Source organism: Benincasa hispida, chromosome 9, assembly GCF_009727055.1.
Source record: "Benincasa hispida cultivar B227 chromosome 9, ASM972705v1, whole genome shotgun sequence".
Classification (NCBI taxonomy): domain Eukaryota; kingdom Viridiplantae; phylum Streptophyta; class Magnoliopsida; order Cucurbitales; family Cucurbitaceae; genus Benincasa; species Benincasa hispida.
The window spans coordinates 32004507-32026825 of record NC_052357.1 but is presented as its reverse complement, the minus strand read 5'-3'; the positions used below and the strand labels follow the sequence as shown (position 1 = coordinate 32026825).

General features: G+C 36.4%; 1 protein-coding gene across 6 annotated transcripts in view; it reads right to left on the bottom strand.

Annotated features, from left to right (window-relative positions):
* Positions 1–21053, bottom strand: part of LOC120086679 (transcription initiation factor TFIID subunit 1) — a 38605-nt gene extending 17552 nt beyond the window's left edge. For 2 of the 6 annotated variants that reach the window (XM_039043434.1, XM_039043435.1), the window contains exons 1-11: positions 20754–21053; positions 20453–20516; positions 19439–19542; positions 19054–19116; positions 18817–18862; positions 14541–14792; positions 6970–7091; positions 6397–6565; positions 5070–6177; positions 3896–4122; positions 3520–3757 (exon numbers count right to left, since the gene is read on the bottom strand). In XM_039043434.1, the coding sequence (XP_038899362.1) occupies positions 3520–3757; positions 3896–4122; positions 5070–6177; positions 6397–6565; positions 6970–7091; positions 14541–14792; positions 18817–18862; positions 19054–19116; positions 19439–19542; positions 20453–20498 (2375 nt within the window). In that variant the 5' untranslated portion in view covers positions 20499–20516; positions 20754–21053. The remainder of the gene's footprint in view (positions 1–3519; positions 3758–3895; positions 4123–5069; positions 6178–6396; positions 6566–6969; positions 7092–14540; positions 14793–18816; positions 18863–19053; positions 19117–19438; positions 19543–20452; positions 20517–20753) is intronic. The other 4 variants (XM_039043440.1, XM_039043437.1, XM_039043438.1 and 1 more) reach the window with 4 other exon arrangements.
* Between the last annotated feature and the right edge of the window lie 1266 nt (positions 21054–22319).

The window sequence follows — 22319 nt, the reverse complement described above, 5'->3', positions numbered from 1 at the left end:
GATTTTTCCAGCCTGATAACTACTATCACTAAATCAAGTTTCATATCCACTACTTCCTTCTTTTTTCAAACCTAAACAGACGCATATTCAGACTTTAGAACACCAATCATAGCATCCGAAAAATCTGTAACCAAGCTAGAATAAGAAAAACATTTTTGACTAACCATGTCTGCAAAACTTCTCTCAGCCACCTTTCAATTCGATAGAGAATCTTCAACTTCTGACTTCTTGGAACGACTCTAAGACTTAAACCAATCAAAAGCTCAGAGGAAATCTTTGATCATCTCCCAAAAAACTAACCATCCTTTCTTATCCATACCAGCAGGAACATGTAGATTTTTTCTTCCTCCAATTGCAGGCCAAACTACACACTCAAAGTACCAACCAACTGATGAACGAAATTTAGCTAAACGAACAACCTCACAATCATTTCTCACATTCTTTTGAAAGAATGCCTTGATAGGAGGATGCAGAATCTCCACCAAGCCAACTTCAAACAATTGCAGAGACGATAAAGAAAGGAAAATTTTCTGTTTATGGGTCATTCAGAAGAGAAACATTCGGTTTTGAAAAATATTTTTGACCAACCACATCCGCAAAACTTCTCCTAGTCACCTTGGCACCCTTCAATTCAGAAGAGAACCGTTCAACTTCTAACTCCTTGAAATGATACTAAGACTGAAACCTATCAAAAGTTGTGAGGGAATCTTTGATCATCTCCTAAAAAATTAACCATCCTTTCTTATCTATTCCAGCTGGAACATGTAGATTTTTTCTTCCTTCAGTTTTAGGCCAAACGGCACACTCAAAGAACCAACCAACCAAAGAACGAAATTTAGCTAAACGAACAACCTCACAATCATTTCTCACCTTCTTTTGAAAGAATGCCTTGATTGGAGGATGCAGAATCTCCAGCTTCAAACCATTGCAGAGACGATAAAGAAAGGAAAATCTTCCGTTGATGGGTCATACTCATACCTTCCGAGAAACAACCATTCTCTTCAAACCAAAAACAAAAATAAGTACCTCAAGTGCAGCAACTTTTAACGTCCATACTCACTAAGGATAACGCAAACAAGTGTCTAACTGGAGGACTTTGAACCAATGTTAACCGGAGAAAAGAACTGCTACTCATATGGAAAACTTTGAAACTAAAGTTTACCCTTCATAATAATTATGAAGGGAAAACTTTAGTTTCAAAGTTTTGCATTTAAGTAGCAATTGTTTTTTTTTTCTTTTATCCCAAAAATGAACAGAAAGCAAACGTAGCATGTCAACGCATTACATTACCAACTCCTAACTTCCTCCAAGCTCACACTAATGTCAATCGGTGAAGTTTTTGCCACATTCAAAGACAAACCAGAACCAGCCAAAACTAAATTTAAGATATCCCACCACTTCTTGCAAGGGAACTCTCATCTAGACAATATCTGATTTGCATACTGAAGAACGGCCACTTCCGCAGAATCTTTTCCCACCTTGAAGCCTTCAAAAATCTCTTCTCAAGACAAAACTGAAGTGTTCAACTTAGAGCACCACCAATAATTATAAAGAGGAATGGAGATAAAAAGGATTTCTTTGACTTAGCCCCCAAGTAGCCACAAATTTCTCCTTTGGTTTCTCATTATTAATAATGGAAAAATTAGGGGTCTTCAACCAACCTCGTTTCCATCTCCATCTATTGCCAAAACCTTTCAAATTTTTTCTAAAGGAAAAAAGACTTTACATTGAGAAAAATGAAAAGAGACTAATACTCAAAGTACAATAAAACAAAAACAAATACAGCCATTACAACCAATTAAGAACATAGAAAAAGTCTGCAGCCCAAGGATCGAAAACTGAAACAGCAAAAATAATCAAAAATCAAATCCTTTTGAAGGCCTACTCAATGAAGAATGCTCACAAGTCCATCGAGGAAAAAAATAAATAAATAAATAAAGACAAACCAAAGAACCAAGATGCAACACAAAATCCGACAAAGAAGACAAAATGTGCCACTGAAACTTCAGCCCATGTAACCATACAGATTTATTCTTAACTCTTCAGACTTTCTCTCTCTAACTTCTCTTTAATATTATATCAACACTCTAACACTCCTCACTTGTGGACTTGAAAACTTATTGAAGCCCAACAAGTGAAATTCAATATTAACTGGGGAGGAAATGACTTTGCGGGGAATCAAATTCAGGACCTTTATACCAATTGTTTGGCGTAACAATCCTCCACATTGTTAAATTACCAATTGACCCAAATGCTTAAGCTGATGGGTTATGGTAAATATAATTATATAACACATTAACACTCTCTCCTCACTTGTGATTTTAAAAATTCGTAGAAGACCCAACAAGTAGAAATCAATTTTAATCGGGAAGGAATTGACATCACAAGGGTTTGAACACATGACCTACTTTGGTACCATGTACTCAGTCGTTTTTTCTTAAAAAAAGGGATAGCATGTGCTCAATAGTGGAAAAATACTTTGTTATTTAGATTAGAGTTACAGATATATAGGCATACAAAGAAACCCTAAACTAGGAATGTACACTTACAATAAAGGGCAGATATACATACTAATATACATATATATATACTACAACACACATCTCCACATTAGTATGATATTGTCCACTTTAGCCATACATTCATAACTTAAAAGTTAAAAAAAAAAAAAAAAAAAGATTAAAGAAAAGGCTTTGTTTTTAAATATGAAAAATAAAAGCCAGGTGTTTGTTTTTTTAATAGCAAGAAACAACTTCTCATATTGATAGATGAAATGCCAATTGGTTATTAAACCCAGCACTTAATTTCTTCTATTGTAAAGGGTCTCCAATGCAATCAATTCTTCTATAAGTGAAGACTATTTTATTGAAATCAATGTTCTAGGAATTTAAAACTATTTAAAATAGACATTTTCCTACCTTGCTTGAGATTTGATTTATAAAATTGCAGACAAGATCATAGTGAGTCTTTCCCATTATGTAGATTTTCATGTTTTATAATCAAATTTTACTCCGTACCAATAAGATGAACTACCAAAATACCTTGATTCACATTTTTTCTATACATTAGTATAAGTGCATATGAACATTATAATAACAAATAATGAACAAATATAATAAATGAATGAATGTCAAATGCGGACAGTACTTATATTTGAAAGCATAAGCAACCATCAGAACATAAGTGACGTTTAATGTTCAATTCAATGGACTGTTTGGGATTTTCAAATTTTAGAAGACGTTTCCTTTTTCATTCTCTTAATTCAGAGGATATACTAGCAAATTTTTACAGAATGGACAATTGGGCTATAGCATGCAAAGGACTTGTTCATCTAAAACAATGAGAACAATCAAAAAATAAAGCCAACTGTTAACCAATGCAGCACAAACTTCGCATATGAGCAAGACACTGAAGCAGAATTAATTTGACAAATGAGGCAACAATCAACATAGAAGAGCCCCAAAATGAACACAAGATTTAAAGCATCAATATTCTACAAGAGAAACCACATTCACTTACTCCATCAGAAAAACGTGTCCGTCTTTCACAGAAAGATCAGATTTCTTTTTGAATGCTCCAGGAGATCTCACAGATCTATTTTCACCACGCAAATTTTGTGCCCTTGGCATTATATATATTTTCGAACGAACAAGATGAAGTAAGGAATTTGGTTTCACATTTTGGGCAGCCAAAGACTTTTCTCTTTCAAGCTCCTTTCCAGAATAAAATAATTTGATATTTTCAGAGGGCTTCATATCTAGCCAGGATGGAAAGAAAAAAAAGGTTATGAGTCACATGACATAATTTAGTAATAAGAAGGAAAGAAAACATGTGATCATACAGCACAGCACGTACATTACACAAATCGTACAAGGGATAAACTAGCGAAAAATACCCAAAAAAAAAAAATTTTGATAACCTAGCTTCTTGGAAGCTTTGGCCATGATTGACGAAACAGTCTCCTCAGGATCAACAATATGTTTACTGCCTTTGCCTCCTAAACTCTTCATAATAATCTTCATTTGTCCTTGGGTAGGTAACTTCTGTAGTTCTCTGACAGTCACCTCATTATCATGTGGATACCATAAAGCTTTAGGGCGATGAAAATTAGCTAGCTCTTTGCTGCAAAAAAGGTAGACAAAAACACATTAGGAAATTGCTTTTGATAAAATATAGCTATCATCCAAAAGAAAACAATGAAAAAGGTATATGGATACTCATTGATCAAATTTTGTTGTGGTTGTATGATACTTTCCAATCCATCTGTTCTTCAGCATTCTTCCTCTTTAACATATAACCTTTTCTTGGTTTTATATCCATATAATATTCATAAGCCATTCTTCCTCTTTATCATATAGCTTTTTCTTGGTTTTATATCCATATAATACTCATAAGCAATACTAATGGCAAAAATAACAAATCAATCAAATGGCGTCCATCATTGCAGAAAAACTAATGTATTGCAAGCTATAAGCAATCAAGCGGAGCTCAATGTCTTCCAAAGATGTAAATAATATCAAAAAAATAGTTGATCCTAATTAGAGCTGATATCTAGACTGGATACATAAAGACAGATTTTTTTTCTTCAAAATCAACCTTTTCCCTCTTTCAATATTTTTCATTAAATAATTAAGAGTGATTTCTCTTCTTGAAGTCAGGAACAAACAATTGTGATTTATGAGAATCTCTTCTTTGGTGTCAAGGTAATAGCTGTAATAGACATCGACTCCCAAGAAAGCGTTGGGACATACAACACATTCTAGGTCAGAAGCTGATCCATGTAACCATACGGATGTATTCTTAATAATCTTACGGCACTTACATATGAAGAGCAACATGTAATCCCTTTGGCATGTTGCCCTTTTGTAATTTCACAATATCAACGAAATTATGATTGAATGTTTTTCATCAATATATATATATAGTGGCTACCTACTTAAGATACAGAATACGCTACAAAGTCTTCTAATACTAAATGTTGAAGGCCAAGTAATTGTCTCATGAGGTTAGTTGAAGCCTATATTAGTAGGCCTGTTATAAAAATAAATAAATAAATAAACTAATCTTACTTGCTCAACTTCAGCTTCATTGTCTGTAACATCATTGCGGGTTTTGAATGGAAAACTTTGATACCATGAACAGAACGTTTTTTAGAATTTGATTTCAGTTGCTGAGATGCTTTTCTATTGGAGTAGTGTTTGTCATTAGAAACAACTCGCCAGCCACCTTGACCTCCACTTCCGGATATCTCAAAAGAATTTCCATTGATTGACATTGATGACCGTGTTAAAATCATAGCTCCAGAATGAAACTGAATGTACTTCGATTCATTTTCATCTGAAATTTCAAAAAGCATGTGTTCATCTTCAAGATCAAATATAAACTTTGGTTTTTCAATAGGTTCATCTGTTTCCCATAGTACTTTGTCTAACCAAGAACCTTCCAGCATTCTTCTGTTCTTTGGAGAAAATTTGCTGAAGGATCTGACAGCATAACTTTGATGCTCATCTGAAATACTTTCCTTTATACCATCTGATTGGCAAGAATCGTCCACATCCTTCCAGGATTCTAATCTCAACATCTGAGGATGATAAATCATTTCTGGTGATACAGACTCTTCTGTTCCTGAAATTTTTCTAGAGCCAAAAGGCTCCAATAACTGAAAACCATGATGGTAAAGACTCTGTCCCTCACCATTTGGACCAATACGGTCTTCTGATCGAACAATCTGAATGGAAACTTGTGGTTCCACGTCACTATTAGATGAAGCTTCAATATCAGATCCAGATGCCTCACAACTCCCAGAAGCGTTCTTACTTGAGACCGGAGAATTGTCCCACAAAATTCTCTCTTCCCAATTTTGATGATCTAGAGGGTAAAATTTTTTAAACAATAACGAATTTGATCCAATGGTAACATTTTCTGCAACAATTTGTTTCATGGGTTCTGCACCACAACAACGGTCTTTTTGTCGCCAGTCCACTCTTGAAGCCATTACATCGACCCCTTGCACAACACCAAATTTTGTATATTCTGGATCATCCACATCAAACATAGTAGTATCATCTTTAACAACATACGCTGGTTTCACATATGATACACCTCGACTGAAGCCATGTAAAAATGCCTCTTCATCCTCTTCAACAATATCAGATACATCTGCAGACCTATACTTATCTGAAAAGATGACGGAGAAAGAACAAGATATAAAAAGCCATAAGCTCAAATTAATCCAGAAAAACAGTTGGTTGCTAGACTGTCAGTGATATAGCTACTGATTGTGTTCGAAACAATTACAGATTTATAGTAGTTAATGAAAATAATCATGCCACTTTGAGACGAGATAAAAAAGAACTTGAAATAGAGAGCCGCAGATAAGGTTTGTGGGACATGCACCTCTACGAGTACTATATCTAGAGTCTCTCTTCTCCTTTTTATTCAAACTATCATGAACACCAAAAATTTCAGAAAATTGTAAGATTGCCATCCCATTCTCCATGCACAATACAGGTAAGGGAGTATGAGACTTCTCATCCTGTAGCCGCTTCTGTACTTCAGGCGTCCCCTGTTAACAATCAGACAAGAACTGTAATGATGCTTCAGACATGACGGTATCAATGCAAAACCTAAACCAACTGGTCACCCTATGACTAAAAGTTAACATTACAACTAGAAAGATAATGTTGCATAAAGAACAAACTAACTGGTTGAACAATTTAGATTTCTTAGGTACCACTGTTCTCTGTCACAATGTACATCAGGTTACGAAACAAAATTTGAACGTAACCAAAAAAAATCAATAAATTAGATTTCTCGTCGAAACAATAATTTTTTTGGATAAGACCGTCAAAATAATATAATAAAAGAAGAAGAATAACATAGCAAGATCCAATAACATTAAGAACTATGAGGAACAAATTTCACCTTTAGCAAAATATCCGAAATGCGAAAGTAAAATCGTTAACCAACCTCGAGCAAACCTTCTGCATCACTAGTTATAACTTCATTATTGAGGGGAGCAGATTGTAGATCATCAACTGCAAAAGATTTTTCTCCTTCGGAAACAATCTCAAGGCATTCGCCTTGCTCATCTGGAAGAATCATTGTAAAATTGGTCAAATATCACTTATTTACCGTTGGCCGAGAAGGAATCAAAGAAAAGAAAGAAAAATTGGTCAGATATCAATCACAGATAGTTCTTTTCCCAAACATAATTAAAGGGGTTGCTATCATCTGATAAACGACTCACAGAGTTGACTACAGAAGTTGTCATTATAATCGACTAGGAGACAAATCTAACATGTGTCCACAATGAAAGCCTGTTGACATTGAATTGTGCTTCTTTATTAGTTGCTCCTGAATTGCACTCTCAACAGTATGGTGTCACTTATAGACTCGCTAAAAATAGAAAGAATAATTGCAAGATAGAAGAGAACAAAACCTATCGTCTGACTTCAACGGTAAACACAAAATATAACAATTTGGAGAAAAAACATAATGAGGATTTCTGAGTTGAATTCTGTAACTATGAGAGCAAGAGTAGACAAAATGCAAGTCTCCATAATTTTTCTTTTTCCATTTGTGAAAAAGTACAACAACATATATGATATAAGTAAAACAACACACAAAAGGGGGCCAAAGTTTAATAAAAATGGCTCCAATCTAGGAAAGTAAGGCCTACAGAAATTCTTGTACATGGAAATCCAAAGAGACGCATAGAACCTAGCAAAGGATATAACCTCTTCCCAAGAACTATTATTTTGTTCCTCTCCAGCAAAAGGCTCCATAAAACTGCAGAAAAATCAGAAAGCCAAAGAAATTTCCCTAATCCCAGACAGGCACATGAGCTATACAGACCCTAGAAGTCAAAACTCTCGAGGGGGGGAAGGAACAGAAAAAGGAAGCAATTTAAAAACTCTGGACAATTGCCTAATAAGGCAATTGATAGCGATAACTCCACCATGGAGACAAAGTCCAACTGAGGCAAACACTCGAGACATTCTCTCCCTGCAATGATCTCTCCCCCACCCTAACTGTTTTGTCTTCCACCCTCCGACTTCTCCGTCCATAGCCAACTCCGATCATCTGTCCTTGACCTTCCGTCACCACCCTTGATCATCTCTTCAAGGTGCTCCATTCTCCATAACCCCCTCTCTCCCCCTCTCCCACCTAACTACATTGTCAAGTTCCCTCTGACTTCTGTCTTACTCTTCTCCATCCACCGTCAACTCCGACCCTAGCCGGCTCCGATCTCCATCAACCATCCTCAACTTTTCACCGCCCCTGGTTTGTCTCCCCAAAACCCTTTTTTAACCCCGTATTCTCAGCCCGTGTAGACACAGCAGCTGATCGAAATCAGCCAGGCCGCGCCGCCTGAGCTTCAGCAGGTCGGAACCCACCCAGACGCAGCCACCCAGCTAGGAGCTTCTCCAACCGTGTCGTTCCTGCAACCGATCGGGTCCCCAACCACCTTCCAGCCGATCGGGTCCAGCGTTGCTCAACCGTTCGGGTGCCTCCTGACTTCAAGCATCCCAACCGCACCGGGTGATCTTGCCTCAACCGCATCCTCCAGTGGGTTTCTAGTTTCGGTGCCATCTTCTTCTTTTCCAGCCTCGCCGCAATCAGTCCCTCCAGCCCAGCCACAACTCCATTCTGCCCTTCCCATAGTTGAGGCTTCGTTTTCGGGTTCATGTGGGCAGAAGCATCCCATGCCGACACCATGTATTCCACCTCAGCATGGGTCAATTGGTTATGGCGGTTCCGTTGGAATCCAACAATAGTTAGCAAGTCTTCAGCAACAGATTGCAGTGCTTGGGGCGGTCTTTGGGACCACGACGAATCTTCAGACAAATTCTAGTTCAGACATGTCTTCTGGCCTTCCGTTGTATTCGGAAAATCCGATAACAGCTTTCTCTAATTTACCTACCGTAAGTATTTTGTCTAGTTTTGTGGGGAATTCTGCAGGGATAACCATAGAAGAGAAACTAAATGGCCAGAATTATTTCTCCTAGTCTCAATCCGTTAAAATGGTTCTCGAGGGGCGACATAAGTTCGGATATCTGACTGGTGAGATACCGAGACCAAACCCTGGGGACCCTCTCCTGGAAGGGAGAGGACTCTCTCCTCCGTTCAATACTGATTAACAGCATGGAACCTCAGATCGGAAAGCCCCTGCTCTATTCAACTACTGCTCGGATATTTAGGATACGGTCCAATAGTTGTATTCAAAAAGGCAAAACGTTTCACATTTGTATACGTTGCGGAAACAGCTATCGTCATTAACTGTTTCTAAAAAGGATTATTTGTTATGTCACTTTCGACTTGGACATCCAAGCTTTCAATATACGAAGTACTTGTTTCCCCATTTATTTTGTAATGTGGATGTTTCTTCTTTGTCTTGTGATATCTGTATACGTGCAAAACATAGTAGTGTTTGGGGTCCTTTGAACGTCACTACCTTATCCGGCAAGCACTGGTTTGTCACCTTTATTGATGATCACACCCGTCTTACATGGGTGTTTCTTCTCACTGATAATTCAGAAGTGACGTCTATTTTTCAACAATTTTACACTATCATCGAAACCCAGTTTAATGTTAAAATTGTCATTCTTTGGAGTGACAATGGATGGGAGTTTGCTAATCACACCCTTCGTGAGTTTTTGACTTCGAAAGGCATCGTCCATCAAAATTGAAATGGGGTAGCTGAACGGAAAAATTGCCATCTTATTGAGGTTGCTCGATCTCTTATGATTTTTGTGTCTCTACTCTCGTATCTATGGGGGGATGTTGTACTCACTGCAGCTCACCTAATCAATCGAATGCCCTCCCGTGTTCTTAATTCCAAACACCCCTTGAGTGTTTTAAAGAATCTTTCTTCTCCACGCATCTTTTTCCGTATGTTCCCCTCTAGGTGTCTGGGTGTATCGCTTTTGTTCATAACCACGGTCCTCACCAACTAAGTTCGCTCCTCGTGCTTAAAAGTGTGTGTTTGTCGGCCATCCTCTTCATCAACGGGGCTATAAGTGTTTTCACCCATCCTCCAGGAAGTACTTTGTCACTATGGACATCACATTCCTCGAGGATAAACCTTTTTTTCCGGTTAGTCCTCTTCAGGAGGCGACCACTAGAGAAGAGGCTAACTCATCCACATATTCTATTCCTATAGACCTCCTTTCTGAGCCTATCCCAGATACAAATGATCTTGTCCATCCTATGCAACAGGTGCCCTAGATAACATACTACAGGAAGAATCTTAATTCCCCTTGTTGCTACACCGGAAATTGTCCAAGAATCGAAACAGGCACCAGCTCAAGGTACCTGTTCTGATAGTGTGTCTGAAAGTAAAAATGAGTGTGTTGAGGGTGATGTGGTTAATGAAATGATTTCAGACGAGGTCAAGACTATGGATCAATAAGTTACCAGGAGGTACTTAGGAGACTAAAAACTTGCAACAGAAGGAAGAGCATGGGCCTCGTCACCGTTCTTGTACTAATGAGCAATTAAAAAACCTGGTGACTATGATGCTACTCTTGATATGCCAAGCCCTACGGAAAGGAACTAGATCGTGTACCAAGCATTCTATTGACAGTTTCTTGTCTTACAATAACTTTTCTTTGGAGTTTAAGGCTTTCACTACCAACCTGGATACTGTGATGATACCGACCAATGTGCATAAGGCCTTCCCAAGTGGAGAGTTGCTGTTATGGAAGAGATGAGAGCGCTTGAAACAAATAAAACTTGGGATCTAGTTGCACTTCCTAAAGGTCGTAAAACCGTCGGGTGCAAGTGAGTGTTCACTATTAAGTATAAGTCTTATGGGACTATTGATAGGTACAAGGCCAGACTGGTTGCGAGAGGGTTTACTCAGACATATGGGGTTGATTACTCAAAAACCTTCTCTCTAGTGGCAAAGCTAAACACGATTCGAGTTCTCCTCATAGTTATTGTTAACAGAGATTGGCTCTTACATCAACTGGATGTAAAAAATGCATTTCTGAATGGTAAGTTAGAAGAAGAGGTTTATATGAGCCCTCCTCCAGGTTTTGAAGCCCATTTTGATAATCGAGTCAGCAGACTGAAGAAATCCCTATACGGATTAAAGCAATCTCCGAGGACTTGGTTCAATAGATTTACTACCTTTGTTAAGTCCTAAGGGTTTGTTCAAGGGCATTCTGATCATACCTTGTTCACTAAGGGATCGGCATCAGGGAAGGTAGTTGTTCTGATTGTCTACGTCGAAGATATCGTTTTGTTAGGCAACGATATAGCAAAGATTGTCAAATTAAAATGAAGGATGGCAGATGAATTTGAGATCAAAGACCTTGGCAGTTTGAGATATTTTCTTAGGATGGAGGTAGCGAGATCGAAAGAAGGAATATTCGTCTCTCAACAGAAATATACTCTGGACTTGTTAAGAGAAAAAGGAATGACTAGGTGTAAACCTGCTGATACTCCTATTGAAGTCAATAGCAAGCTGGGAGATTTTGTTGAAGGGGTTCCTGTAAATAAAGAAAGGTATCAACGTCTGGTAGGAAAATTGATTTACCTGTCTCATACCAGACCCGATATATCATATGTTGTTAGTATGGTTAGTCAGTTTATGCAGGCTCCTTATGAGAGATACATGGAAGCTGTCACTCGGATTCTGAGGTATTTGAAGTCTACTCCGAGAAAAGGCTTAATGTTCAAGAAACATGACAAAAGATACATTGAGGCTTACACTAACTCAGATTGGGCAGGTTCTGTTACAGATAAAAAATCCACTTCAGGGTACTGTACTTTTGTGTGGGGAAATTTGGTTACCTAGTAGAGTAAGAAACAAGGAGTTGTTGCTAGTAGTAGCACTGAAGCAGAGTACAGGGCTATGAGTCTAGGAATATGTGAAGAAATATGGTTGAAGAAGGTTCTGTCTGATCTTCATCAGGACAGTCATGGTCCCATGAAACTTTACTGTGATCATAAGGCTGCCATCAGTATTGCCAACAATCCAGTGCAACATGATAGAACCAAACATGTGGAGATTGACAGGCACTTTATCAAAGAAAAACTGGACAGTGGCAATATTTGTATTCCCTATATCCCTTCAAGCCAACAGATTGTTGATGTTCTCACCAAAAGGATTACCAAGACAGAACATTGATACTTGTGTTAGCAAGTTGGGTCTTAACTTGAGGGGGAGTGTTGAAATATGGTGTATTTGCCCTAAGGGCATTTTTGTCTTTTTACAATGTGTCTATTGCTTTAGGGTTTTTGGGTCTATTTATATCTGAGTCGGGAGTGTCGTGTAAGTGTAACACAAATTAATAAAATTTCTCTATCGTGGGTTTTTCTCCCTGTATTTTCAATAGTTATTGTATCCTTGAGCATTAATCTCTTATCATTTTATCAATGAAAAGTTATGTTTCCTTGTTTTTTTATTCTTTAAAGAAAATAATCATGGAGGCCCTGCCACACAAAATTTGACCTTCTTGAGAATTTTAATCATCCAAATCAAGGGAACATCAAGCGAACTAGGTAGGTACCTATAAAACAGCAAAAAGAGGAACTACAAGTGAACTGAGTTGAAGGATCGGGGCCCTAAAGACAAATGCCCCTTCTCCCAGTAATAGGAAAATCCCCAAACATAGAAAAAAGACAAACCCAAGATTGAGAAAGGTGAAACTCCCACTAGGATGTTAAAATAGAGGCTACCAAATGACTCATAGAAGATAAATGTTATAAACGAAGAAACAGGGAACAAAAGGGTTTATGCCACAAGGAACAAAAGGGTTTATGCCACAACCAATTGTCCGCCTTAAACTACGTTTGCAACCCATCACCCAAAAAAGACCAAACAAACTAGGAGAGAAGCAGAAACCCCTTTTATCACTTTTCAAGGATTTCAAGAAGTGTCTCACGAACCTCAACCTGAGGTTCATTCAAACGAATGGGAATTGTACTTACAATAACCTTACGCCACAAGTTATTAGTTTCCTTAGAAAAACGCCAAAACCATATGGCCAATAAGGCCTCACTACACAATTTTAGATTATCGATGCCTAGACCACCAAGTTCAACTATTTGTCACTATCTCCCGCTTCATAGAATGAGAAGTTTCTCCTTCATCTTCTCAGATTTTACTAACCAAAACATGACCCCTAAACAAAGAAAGCAAGTTACAGTTCCAACCAAAACTATCCGAATAAGGGTGAGTCCTCCCCCGAGAAAATAAACATATCTTCCAAGAGGAGTTGTTCATGCGACTTCTCCAAGACTAGAAGTTATGTATTTAAAACATGCATCCCAAAAGAAGCTTATATGGCACCCGACAAAAAAATAGTGGCTAATATGGCACCTTGAAGTTATCACATACTATGCAACATTTTCAAATGCTTATTGTTGAGACCTTATCAAAATTTCATAACACTAATCTGCTAAACATGGATCTCTAAAGCCCTGAAGAACGGTACTAGAATGATTTGGAAGCTTATGGCACATCAACCAAAATCATGCAACCATAAAAATCTACTGCAAATGCTATAACACCATTACTACTAGTTATTCAAGAAACGAAATGTAAAACCAACTTCATTATTCTAGTGTTGGTTGAAATCTGGTTTGAAAGAAATCAAAAAGTGTTCAATGGGAAGGAAACTCCTTGGTTTGCTCGCTTTGAGGTGGCAAAACTCAACGCCTCTCTTTGGTGCTCCCTTTCTAATTGCTTTGAAGCCTATTCCTTGCAAGACATAAGGTTAAATTGGCAGCCTTTCTTTCAAATGGAAGACTAACCGAAGCCCCGGCGATAGAGACAGCAGCCTCTCTTTCATTAGTATGCTTAACAGTCTTAACTTCTTTGATGTAATTTAGATCATTGTAGCTTAGTTCTTTACATCGTCCGTTTGCAAAGATTTTCCTTGTATTGTCTCATTAAACTGCTCTTTTATTAGCCTTTGATGGCTTTTTCTCTATGTTGGATATGATGAGGGTGCTATGGGGGTGTCAACCTAGTTGAAATGCCTGGGTGCACCTATTGATCCTTTGGTTTCTTGCTTGATTCTTTGTATTCGCCTTTATTATCAAAGTACTCATCTCTTGTACTAATTTTATTGATTAATAAAAGTTGTTTCTTTTTCAAAAAAAAATTGACTATATTTCAGAAAAGCTCACTGACAAGCCATTTTATTCCCATGTTTAAGACAGAAATTAAAATATAAATAAATAAAATAAAAGAGTAAATACAGGCATCTTAAAGTGTAAACAAAGATCTAGTTTTTACAACTTATAATCCAATCTTGTAAAAATAAGTAAATGAGGAATGTACAGAAAAACTCTAACCAGCAAAAAGACAAAGTATCAAACACGATGAATGTAAAAGTAAAACTATTGATTACAAATCAAAATCTATTCAGCAATATAAGAAAAATGAAAATATCCTGCAAACTCTATCATGTCATCTGAAACAAACACAACAAGAGAACTTCTAGCTACATGGGATGCTTATTTAGTAGCAGCCTAGCAGGTGAAATTATAGCAGTAATAATATAGAGAATAATGACAAAAACCTGATGCATGGATGTTTTGAGCTTCAGCATTGCCATTTACAACATCAGGCACCTTTTCAAAATCCTCATCATAATCTTCATCATCAAATACAGAAGCTGTAGGCTCCAGCGTAGCCAAAGAAACTTCAGCAGAAAAATATTCCCTTTTTGGCAATAAGTGGTCTTCCTCTCCAGTGGCTTCAATCTCTGGACCGTCATACTCTTCATCAATATCTTCATAGTCAATTGCATCTTCAGCCTTCGCATCATAATCTGAGAATACAAATCCCAGCAAGCCCACCAGCCCAGTCAAAGAGAGTCAGATGACGATGCCAGTGGACAGATGAATTATGTACTTAACATTGACAGCAACATAATATAAACCTATATGCTTGAATGGTACAACCTATGGACGTGTCTAGTGTGAGCTGAGACTTTTATTTCCCCTTTTGTTCTACTCATTAAGGTTTTATGTTTTTTTAACAAAAAAACATAACTTTTCTTTAATGCTTGAAAAGCTAAAAGAGAGGATTTAATAGTTCTGTAACCCAATTTTATTCTGATTGCTTTCGGGGAAGAAGTTCTCAAAGACTTAATAGCCACCCATTCACTGAAGGGAAGAAAGTTATATGGATGCACCTTTGGGCTTTCTTGTGGACTAAATGGATAAAACGAAATCATCAGCTTTTCATCGTGAAGGGAAGATCCTTTGACAGCTTTTTTAAACAAATTTCCCTTTAGCTCTTTCTTGGTGTAAATGCACTCTTTTAACTCTTATAGTTCCTCTTCACTTTTGACTGATTGAACAAATCTTTTGAAACTCCTTTGGCTTGGGCTTTTGTCCCTCTTTTTTAAATTCATACATTAATAAATTTATTAAAAAATTAATAATAAATAAATAAATTAGATGTATAATAAACCATGATTCTGATATAAATAAAAAAAGAAATGGAGTCTCATTTGTGCTTTGGAAAAAAGTAAGGCTATTACTGAAAGAGAAAGGTGGCACGTTTCATGGATACTGGAGTATCAAGGAAATTACTACATTTAAGTATACCATCAACGAACCTACTACATAACTATACCTATCATGCCTCATTAGTATATCAACCTCTAACAATAAATATCCACTAAAATAACACTTAAAATGATTGTCCTAATTCCAATTTCTAAAAAAATAAAATGAACATCCTCCCAAGATTAAGTAAGAAAGCCCTAATACTCGAAAAAATTAGAAGTCATTGGTTAGTAGAATAGCTAAAGCACCTGGACTAATAATGATCCCACTCAATGTGCCTTTATTAGTGGAAGGCAAATACTAGATCCCGTCCTTATAGCAAATGAAGTTGTGTAGGAATATAGAGTTAAAAAGAAAAAATGTTGGATACTGAAGCTGGATTTAGAAAAGGCCTTTGGCAGAGTTGTTTGAGATTTTCTGGAAAATGTGTTAATACTAAAAGGATTCAATGCCAAATGGATCCAATGGATCAATGGCTGTGTAAGAAACCCGAAATTTTCAGTTTATATTGATGGAAGACCAAGAGGAAGAATCAAGGCTTTTAGAGGAATTAGGCAAGGAGATCCCCCTTCCTCCTTTGCTTTTCCTTATAGTTAGTGAATTATTGAGCTCTCTAGTCGGCCTGATCCACAAGAAAGTGGCATTTAAAGAATTCATAGTTGGAAAGGGCAGCCTGGTAGGTGCATATATCCATTCTCCAATATGCTGATGATACATTGTTGTTCTGTAAAGATGATGATTGTATGTTGAATTCACTTAGAAGAACCATTGAGCTTTTTGACTGGTGCTCAGGCCAAAAAGTCAATTGGGAAAAATCTGCACCATGTTTTTTCAAAAGGAAACTAGACTTTTTCATTGAAATAATGAAATGAGTCTGATGCTCAAAGTACAAAGAAACATGAGTAAAAATGAGAATACAATGGAAATTTCACCACAACAAGAACAAGATCAAAAGAAAAGAGGGACCAACCCTAAGAAATAACAAAAAAAAAATCACCCATTGAACAAAAGTTTTCAAACGAGACTGCTGACTGTTGAAGACAGAGAAACAAAATTGAAGCTTGAGGGACATGGAGCTTTGAGAGCGGAAGAGGCTTGATAAAGAAATCATAAAAGGATTGGTTTGCAATCTGCCAAAGAAGAAACCTTCTCAAAAACAAGCCAACCAGCCTTAAACGAACAAGCAAAACCAGCCGAAACAAAGGAATATCACTGAAAGGAGAACTCTAGAGCTCTTTAAAGTTGACAAAAACAATGAAGCACCCCGATGTGGTCCACAGAATTCAAGATTCTAAGATTATCAACCTTTGTCAGGATTATGAGACCATTGCTCAACCGAATGAAATATCACAAGCTTCAATTATTGAAATTGGATGCTGAAGTCTCCTTATCAATAGGAGTGAATAATGAGTCTTTGGACTTGTCAATCGGCTGACTGTCCTCTGTCTGAAAAAGGTGATGAAAATCTTAGCCAAGGTCATCAAATCTCTTCCTCTGAATTGCAAGCACCATGTGGATAAAAATCTGCATCATGTGGAGTGAATATTAAAGAAAATAGGCTGCTGGCCACGGCTTCTCAATTGAATTGCAAGGAGGAGTCGTTTTTGTATCTTGGTCTCCCTCTTGGAGGATATCCAAGAAAGATGTCTTTTTGGCAGCCAATCATTGATAAAATTAAAAAGAAATTCAATAGATGAAAGAGATTTAATTTATCTCGGGAGGAGGATTAAACCTTGAACGAGGCAGTATTATCTAATCTCCCAATATATTATATGTCCTCTTTTGCTATGCCCGTGAAGGTAACTGAGGAAATTGAGAAAATTATGGGAAATATCTCTTGGAAGGGGTAAGTGGCAACAAAATCCACTTGGTTAAGTGGGATGTTGTTTCAAAGCACTTACATCACGGGGTTCTTCGCTTTGATGACTTAAAAAACAGAAATCTATACTTGTTAGCAAAGTGTGGTTGGAGATATATTCACGAAAAAGATGTGATATGGTGTAAGGTGGTGAAGAGCATTCATGGACGTGGTTCTCATAATTAGCACACATCCGGTAAAGTTGGTAGGAGCCTCAGAAGTCCTTGGATTAATATATCTCGAGCATGGTTGCAAGTTGAAAAGTTTGTTTCCTTCAAACTTGGTTGTGGCACAAGAATATCTTTTTGGAAAGACATATGGCTGAATTCATCTTCATTGTGCTCTTTCTCCCAACGTTAGCCCATATTGCCTCAATTGCCAATCAGACAATTTTTTATTATTGGGAAAACAATTTCTCCTGGTCTATCAATTTTAGAAGGTTGCTGAAGGATGAAGACATGAAGAGATGTCAGATTTTCAGAATTTATAGGCAGCCTTAGAGGGTCAAAAGGTAGTGGAAAGACAAGATACAAGAAGTTGGAAGTTGGAAGCTTGAGGTCAATTTTCTGTAAATCTTTGCTCAAGCATCTAGCTGCCACCTCTCCCATGGATTCAAACCTGTACAAAGCTTTGTGGAAATTAAGTTGTCCAAGAAGAGTTAGCATCATAATTTGGCTTGTGATTTTTGGAGATCTTAATTGCTCAAAGTGCCTTCAAAAAAAGCTCCCAGGCCACTCATTATTCCCCTCAATTTGCCCTATGTGCATGAAAAATGGGGAAGACTGCCAGCATTTATTCTTTGAGTGTAGTTATCTCAAAAAAAATTTAAGGAAGTTATTCTCTCTATTTAATTTGCAGTGGGCGTGGTGCAATGAATTCAAGGAGAATGTATTTCAGATTTTTGAGGGGCCTTCATTAAAAGCTATTCCTCACCTTTTGTAGTGAATGGAGTCAAAGTGGTTCTCTCATAAATTTGGTTTGAAAAGAACTAACATATTTTTCAAGACAAGTCCCTTCCTTGGTTTGATCATTATGAGATTGCTCAAGTCAAAGCTTCTTCATGGTGCTCTCTTTCCAAATCATTTGTTGATTACTCTATTCAAGATATTAGTTTAAATTGGAATGCCGTTATTTCTTCTTAAGCTTGTACTTTCATTTGTTGTTAATCTTCCTTTTGTTTCATATATCGTACTTTGAGCATTAGACACATTTTAGTATTTCAATGAAAAGTCTCATTTCCGTTTCAAAAAATATATCTCTATATTAAGTTGCTTTCGTTGCTAAGCTTAGAAAATGCACAGTTCACAAGATATTTTTAGTAAGCATTGTGAAAGTGCATTTGAAGATTTAAGGTATCAAACATTAAAAAAACAAAAACTCAGAAGACTACTAAGTAATTTTTTCCATGAATACAACTTCACCTGGTTCAACAGCATCTGATCGTATTTTTGGTGATTTCGTTGACAACTGAAAAGATTGAAAAAATTCAGGCCTCAAAAAAAATGGTAGAACAATAAGAACCTATCAAACTCGGAAAGACACAGTAGTCATATGTTATTAAAGAGAAACAAGACAGGTATGCAAACACAGGAAGCTACATACAAAACCCCAAAAACAAATAAAACTAGATAATATTCAGAGTCTTAAAAGCTTCTTACATCAATATCTGTCAAAGTTGGACCCAACTTATCAGCCAGTGCAGCCAGATGTTCCTTAGCATCCTAAAACACAAGATTGTATCCTCAATATCCATAATATAATATGACCAGAAATTGAGTGTCAGACAAATAGGATGAAAGGTCAAATTATTTAAAGAACTGTCCATTATAAATGTAACAAGTTAAGGCTTTCTCCAGACTTTGCATACTGCAACAGCTTATATGTGGAAGATAACAAGTCTATTTGCAAAATCTATGGTGCCAAAACCAGTATTTCAGTACGACAATCTTCTAATAGAATGAGTTCATAGCTTACATATTCCAGGCACATTGTCCTATAACAGATCTAATTTTACAAATATGTCACAAGGAGCAATAATATTACCTCATCAAGATAATCGGCATCAAGATCACCAGAATTATCCACATTCCCGAACATAAACCCCAAGAATCGATTGCCACCATTAGCATCCTCATAGTCGTCATCATCTGCAGTCAAAATATCATAAGAATATATCAAGTGTTTGAAGGTGTTTCCCACATTGGATCCCAAAACGATATGCACCAAGGATTATGATCAAAAGAAAACTCTAAACGACAAGCACCATAAGAATCTATACTTCGTCAGAAAAGGGCATCCAAAAATAACATGCCCATGAGTTACATGGATTATAAAACCGATTTGGTGTTTACTCATAGATCCACAGCATTTAATGTAGGAGTGATATACAAAACATGTGGAAGTTCCACATGATCCTACATTGTGTATTCTAGAAATTCCCAGACATCCTTCATTGCCACACAACCTACATTGACTGACATCCTACATTGGGTTGAACCATGTCAAGTTCTTAAGAAGTGAGACCTAATGCCATGTGATTGAACAAACACAAGATCTACACACTTCAAATGCAATCAATCTCTCACATCTGTTAAATGCTACCATTGGGATGAATATTGGTTTCTACTCCAGTATGAGTACTTCTGTTGGGGTAGAGGGGAGGAGTCTGAAGTAGGTAACTCGTGTCTAATTTTATTACTATGAGTTACTAATTACTTGGTATCAGTCAATATAAATTTTTGTAATTGCTGGGCATATTAGAATTAAGGAAGTCGTTCACTATAAGTTCGTTGTATTATAATTTGACTTCCTATAAGCCTATAAATAAGACACCCCAGGCATCGTATACCAGATGTTTTTGAACAAATGTATAGAATGCCATATTTGACATTAGTGAAAACTCATGATTTGAGTTTGCTCCACCAACCTCACTCATGCCAAAGATGAAGAGAATAACAAGAAAGAAAAGATGTTTCAAACTGTCAACTTCCTAACATGAAAAGATAACAAATCCATCCAAATAAAGAGCCTGAAACTAGTTTAAATCAACTGGCTTACCTTCATCCCTTTCGTCTGGGGAATCACCATATGTTTCGCCGCCCATCTAATGCCCACTCCTCTTCTAACAGGGAAAAAAAAGGGACCATAATTACTATGCTATGCTATGCTTGCTTAAAATATATATGTATATATATATATGAGCATGTAATTATAATCTTCATGAATTGACGACCTCGTCCCAATGACGAAGAAAAAGAAAATTGTTTTTAAAGTAAGATAATGATAGGTCTCGAATCCATTACACCTAGTCTAGGCGCAAGTATGTAAAGAGAAATTAATGTCGGAGATGGGCAAGAACCGTAAATCGGACCCTGGCGGCAAGCGACGGAGATATGAAGGGAGCTGCAGCAGAAGGCGGTGGCGTGGCGGCGGAGGTTGCAGCAGAGAAGGAGATAATTGAGAGAATGGGAGTAGGGGCTTGCCGGCGAGCGATTGCGACTGCGGCGGAGAGGAAGACTGGGGAGAGAACAGAAAAAAACGGAAGGAAGATATCGGAGAATTATAGAAATCGGGTGCCGGGGAACGAAGGGGGAGAATTTTTCTTTTTCTTTTTCTTTTTCTTTTTTTTCTTTTTTTTTTTTTTTTTTTTTTTGTTGTTGTTGTTGTTAATAGGCAATTTTGTCCCAACATTTTAAGTTTTATCAAATAAGAATTTGGTCTTGTAATTTTAAATTTGTAAGCATTTATTCCACCAACTTTGGCATATATATATTCAAAAACTCAACTTGAGTATGCATCAATTTATAGTTTTTGTATTTTAAAATTTGAAATGTTTAGTCTTTTTTTTTTTTTTTAAGCATAAGAAGGGGAGATATGAGAATAGAATCTATTAGTATGTATTACTATCTTTAAGTTAAAACTTAGAAATACTTACAAATTTAGTCATTAGACGAAGATATAATGTAATGTAAAAAAATTACAAATATAACAAAATTTAAATACTCTATAGGTGATAAACCACATTGTTAGTAGGAGTCTATTAGTAATAGACCATATCACTTGTAATAGTTTATTAACGATAGAATTATATCGCTGATATTTGTAATTTTTTAAAATGATGTTATACACGTGATTATCTCTAAAAATACTACCAATTATAATTACTCTGAAAATTATTATCAAAATTTAATGAGATTTCTTCTTTAGTAGATCAATAATTTTATTGAGGACCAAGTATTTTATTTATAAACTACAAAAATTAAATCATCACCTTATAAAACTATACACTTGATTTTGATGAAATTTTATATGATAGCTATCAAATCGTTAAAAATTTTAAAATATGAAGATAAATTATTGTTTTTACGGAGACCAATCGTTTTAATTATTTTGTTAGAAGAGAAAGTAGGGGAGAGTATAGTTTAGTTTCATTTCATTAATATATAATAAATATAGCTATAATAATCTATGTTTTATCATGAATTTTTTTTTTTTAAAAAAAAAAAACAACTAGACAACAAAGTAGAATATAGTAGAAAACAAAATTGATTTGTAATCGGCAATTTTGGACCTATGATAGTTCACTAGAATGAGTCGTGGTAAAATCGAAAAAGTGACCACATAAATGATTCATGAAGAAGGGAATGATATTTCTCATTGAGAATTATTTTTTCAATGCACAAGGTATTTATAACAATCAAATGGGACTTAAAGCTTTGAAACAAACCTATAACAAAATAACTATTCTTGACAACTTAAAAAATACCCGAAACTTTCATTAATAACATCCCCTCAAATAGAGGCTTAAGAAGACATAAATTTGTCTCGAAGATAACATAGTCAATAGGGGTGTGTAAAAATTGGACAAAATTGACGAACCATACGGAACGTTTCCTTCGATTTTTTTAAATTTATGAGACCTTCG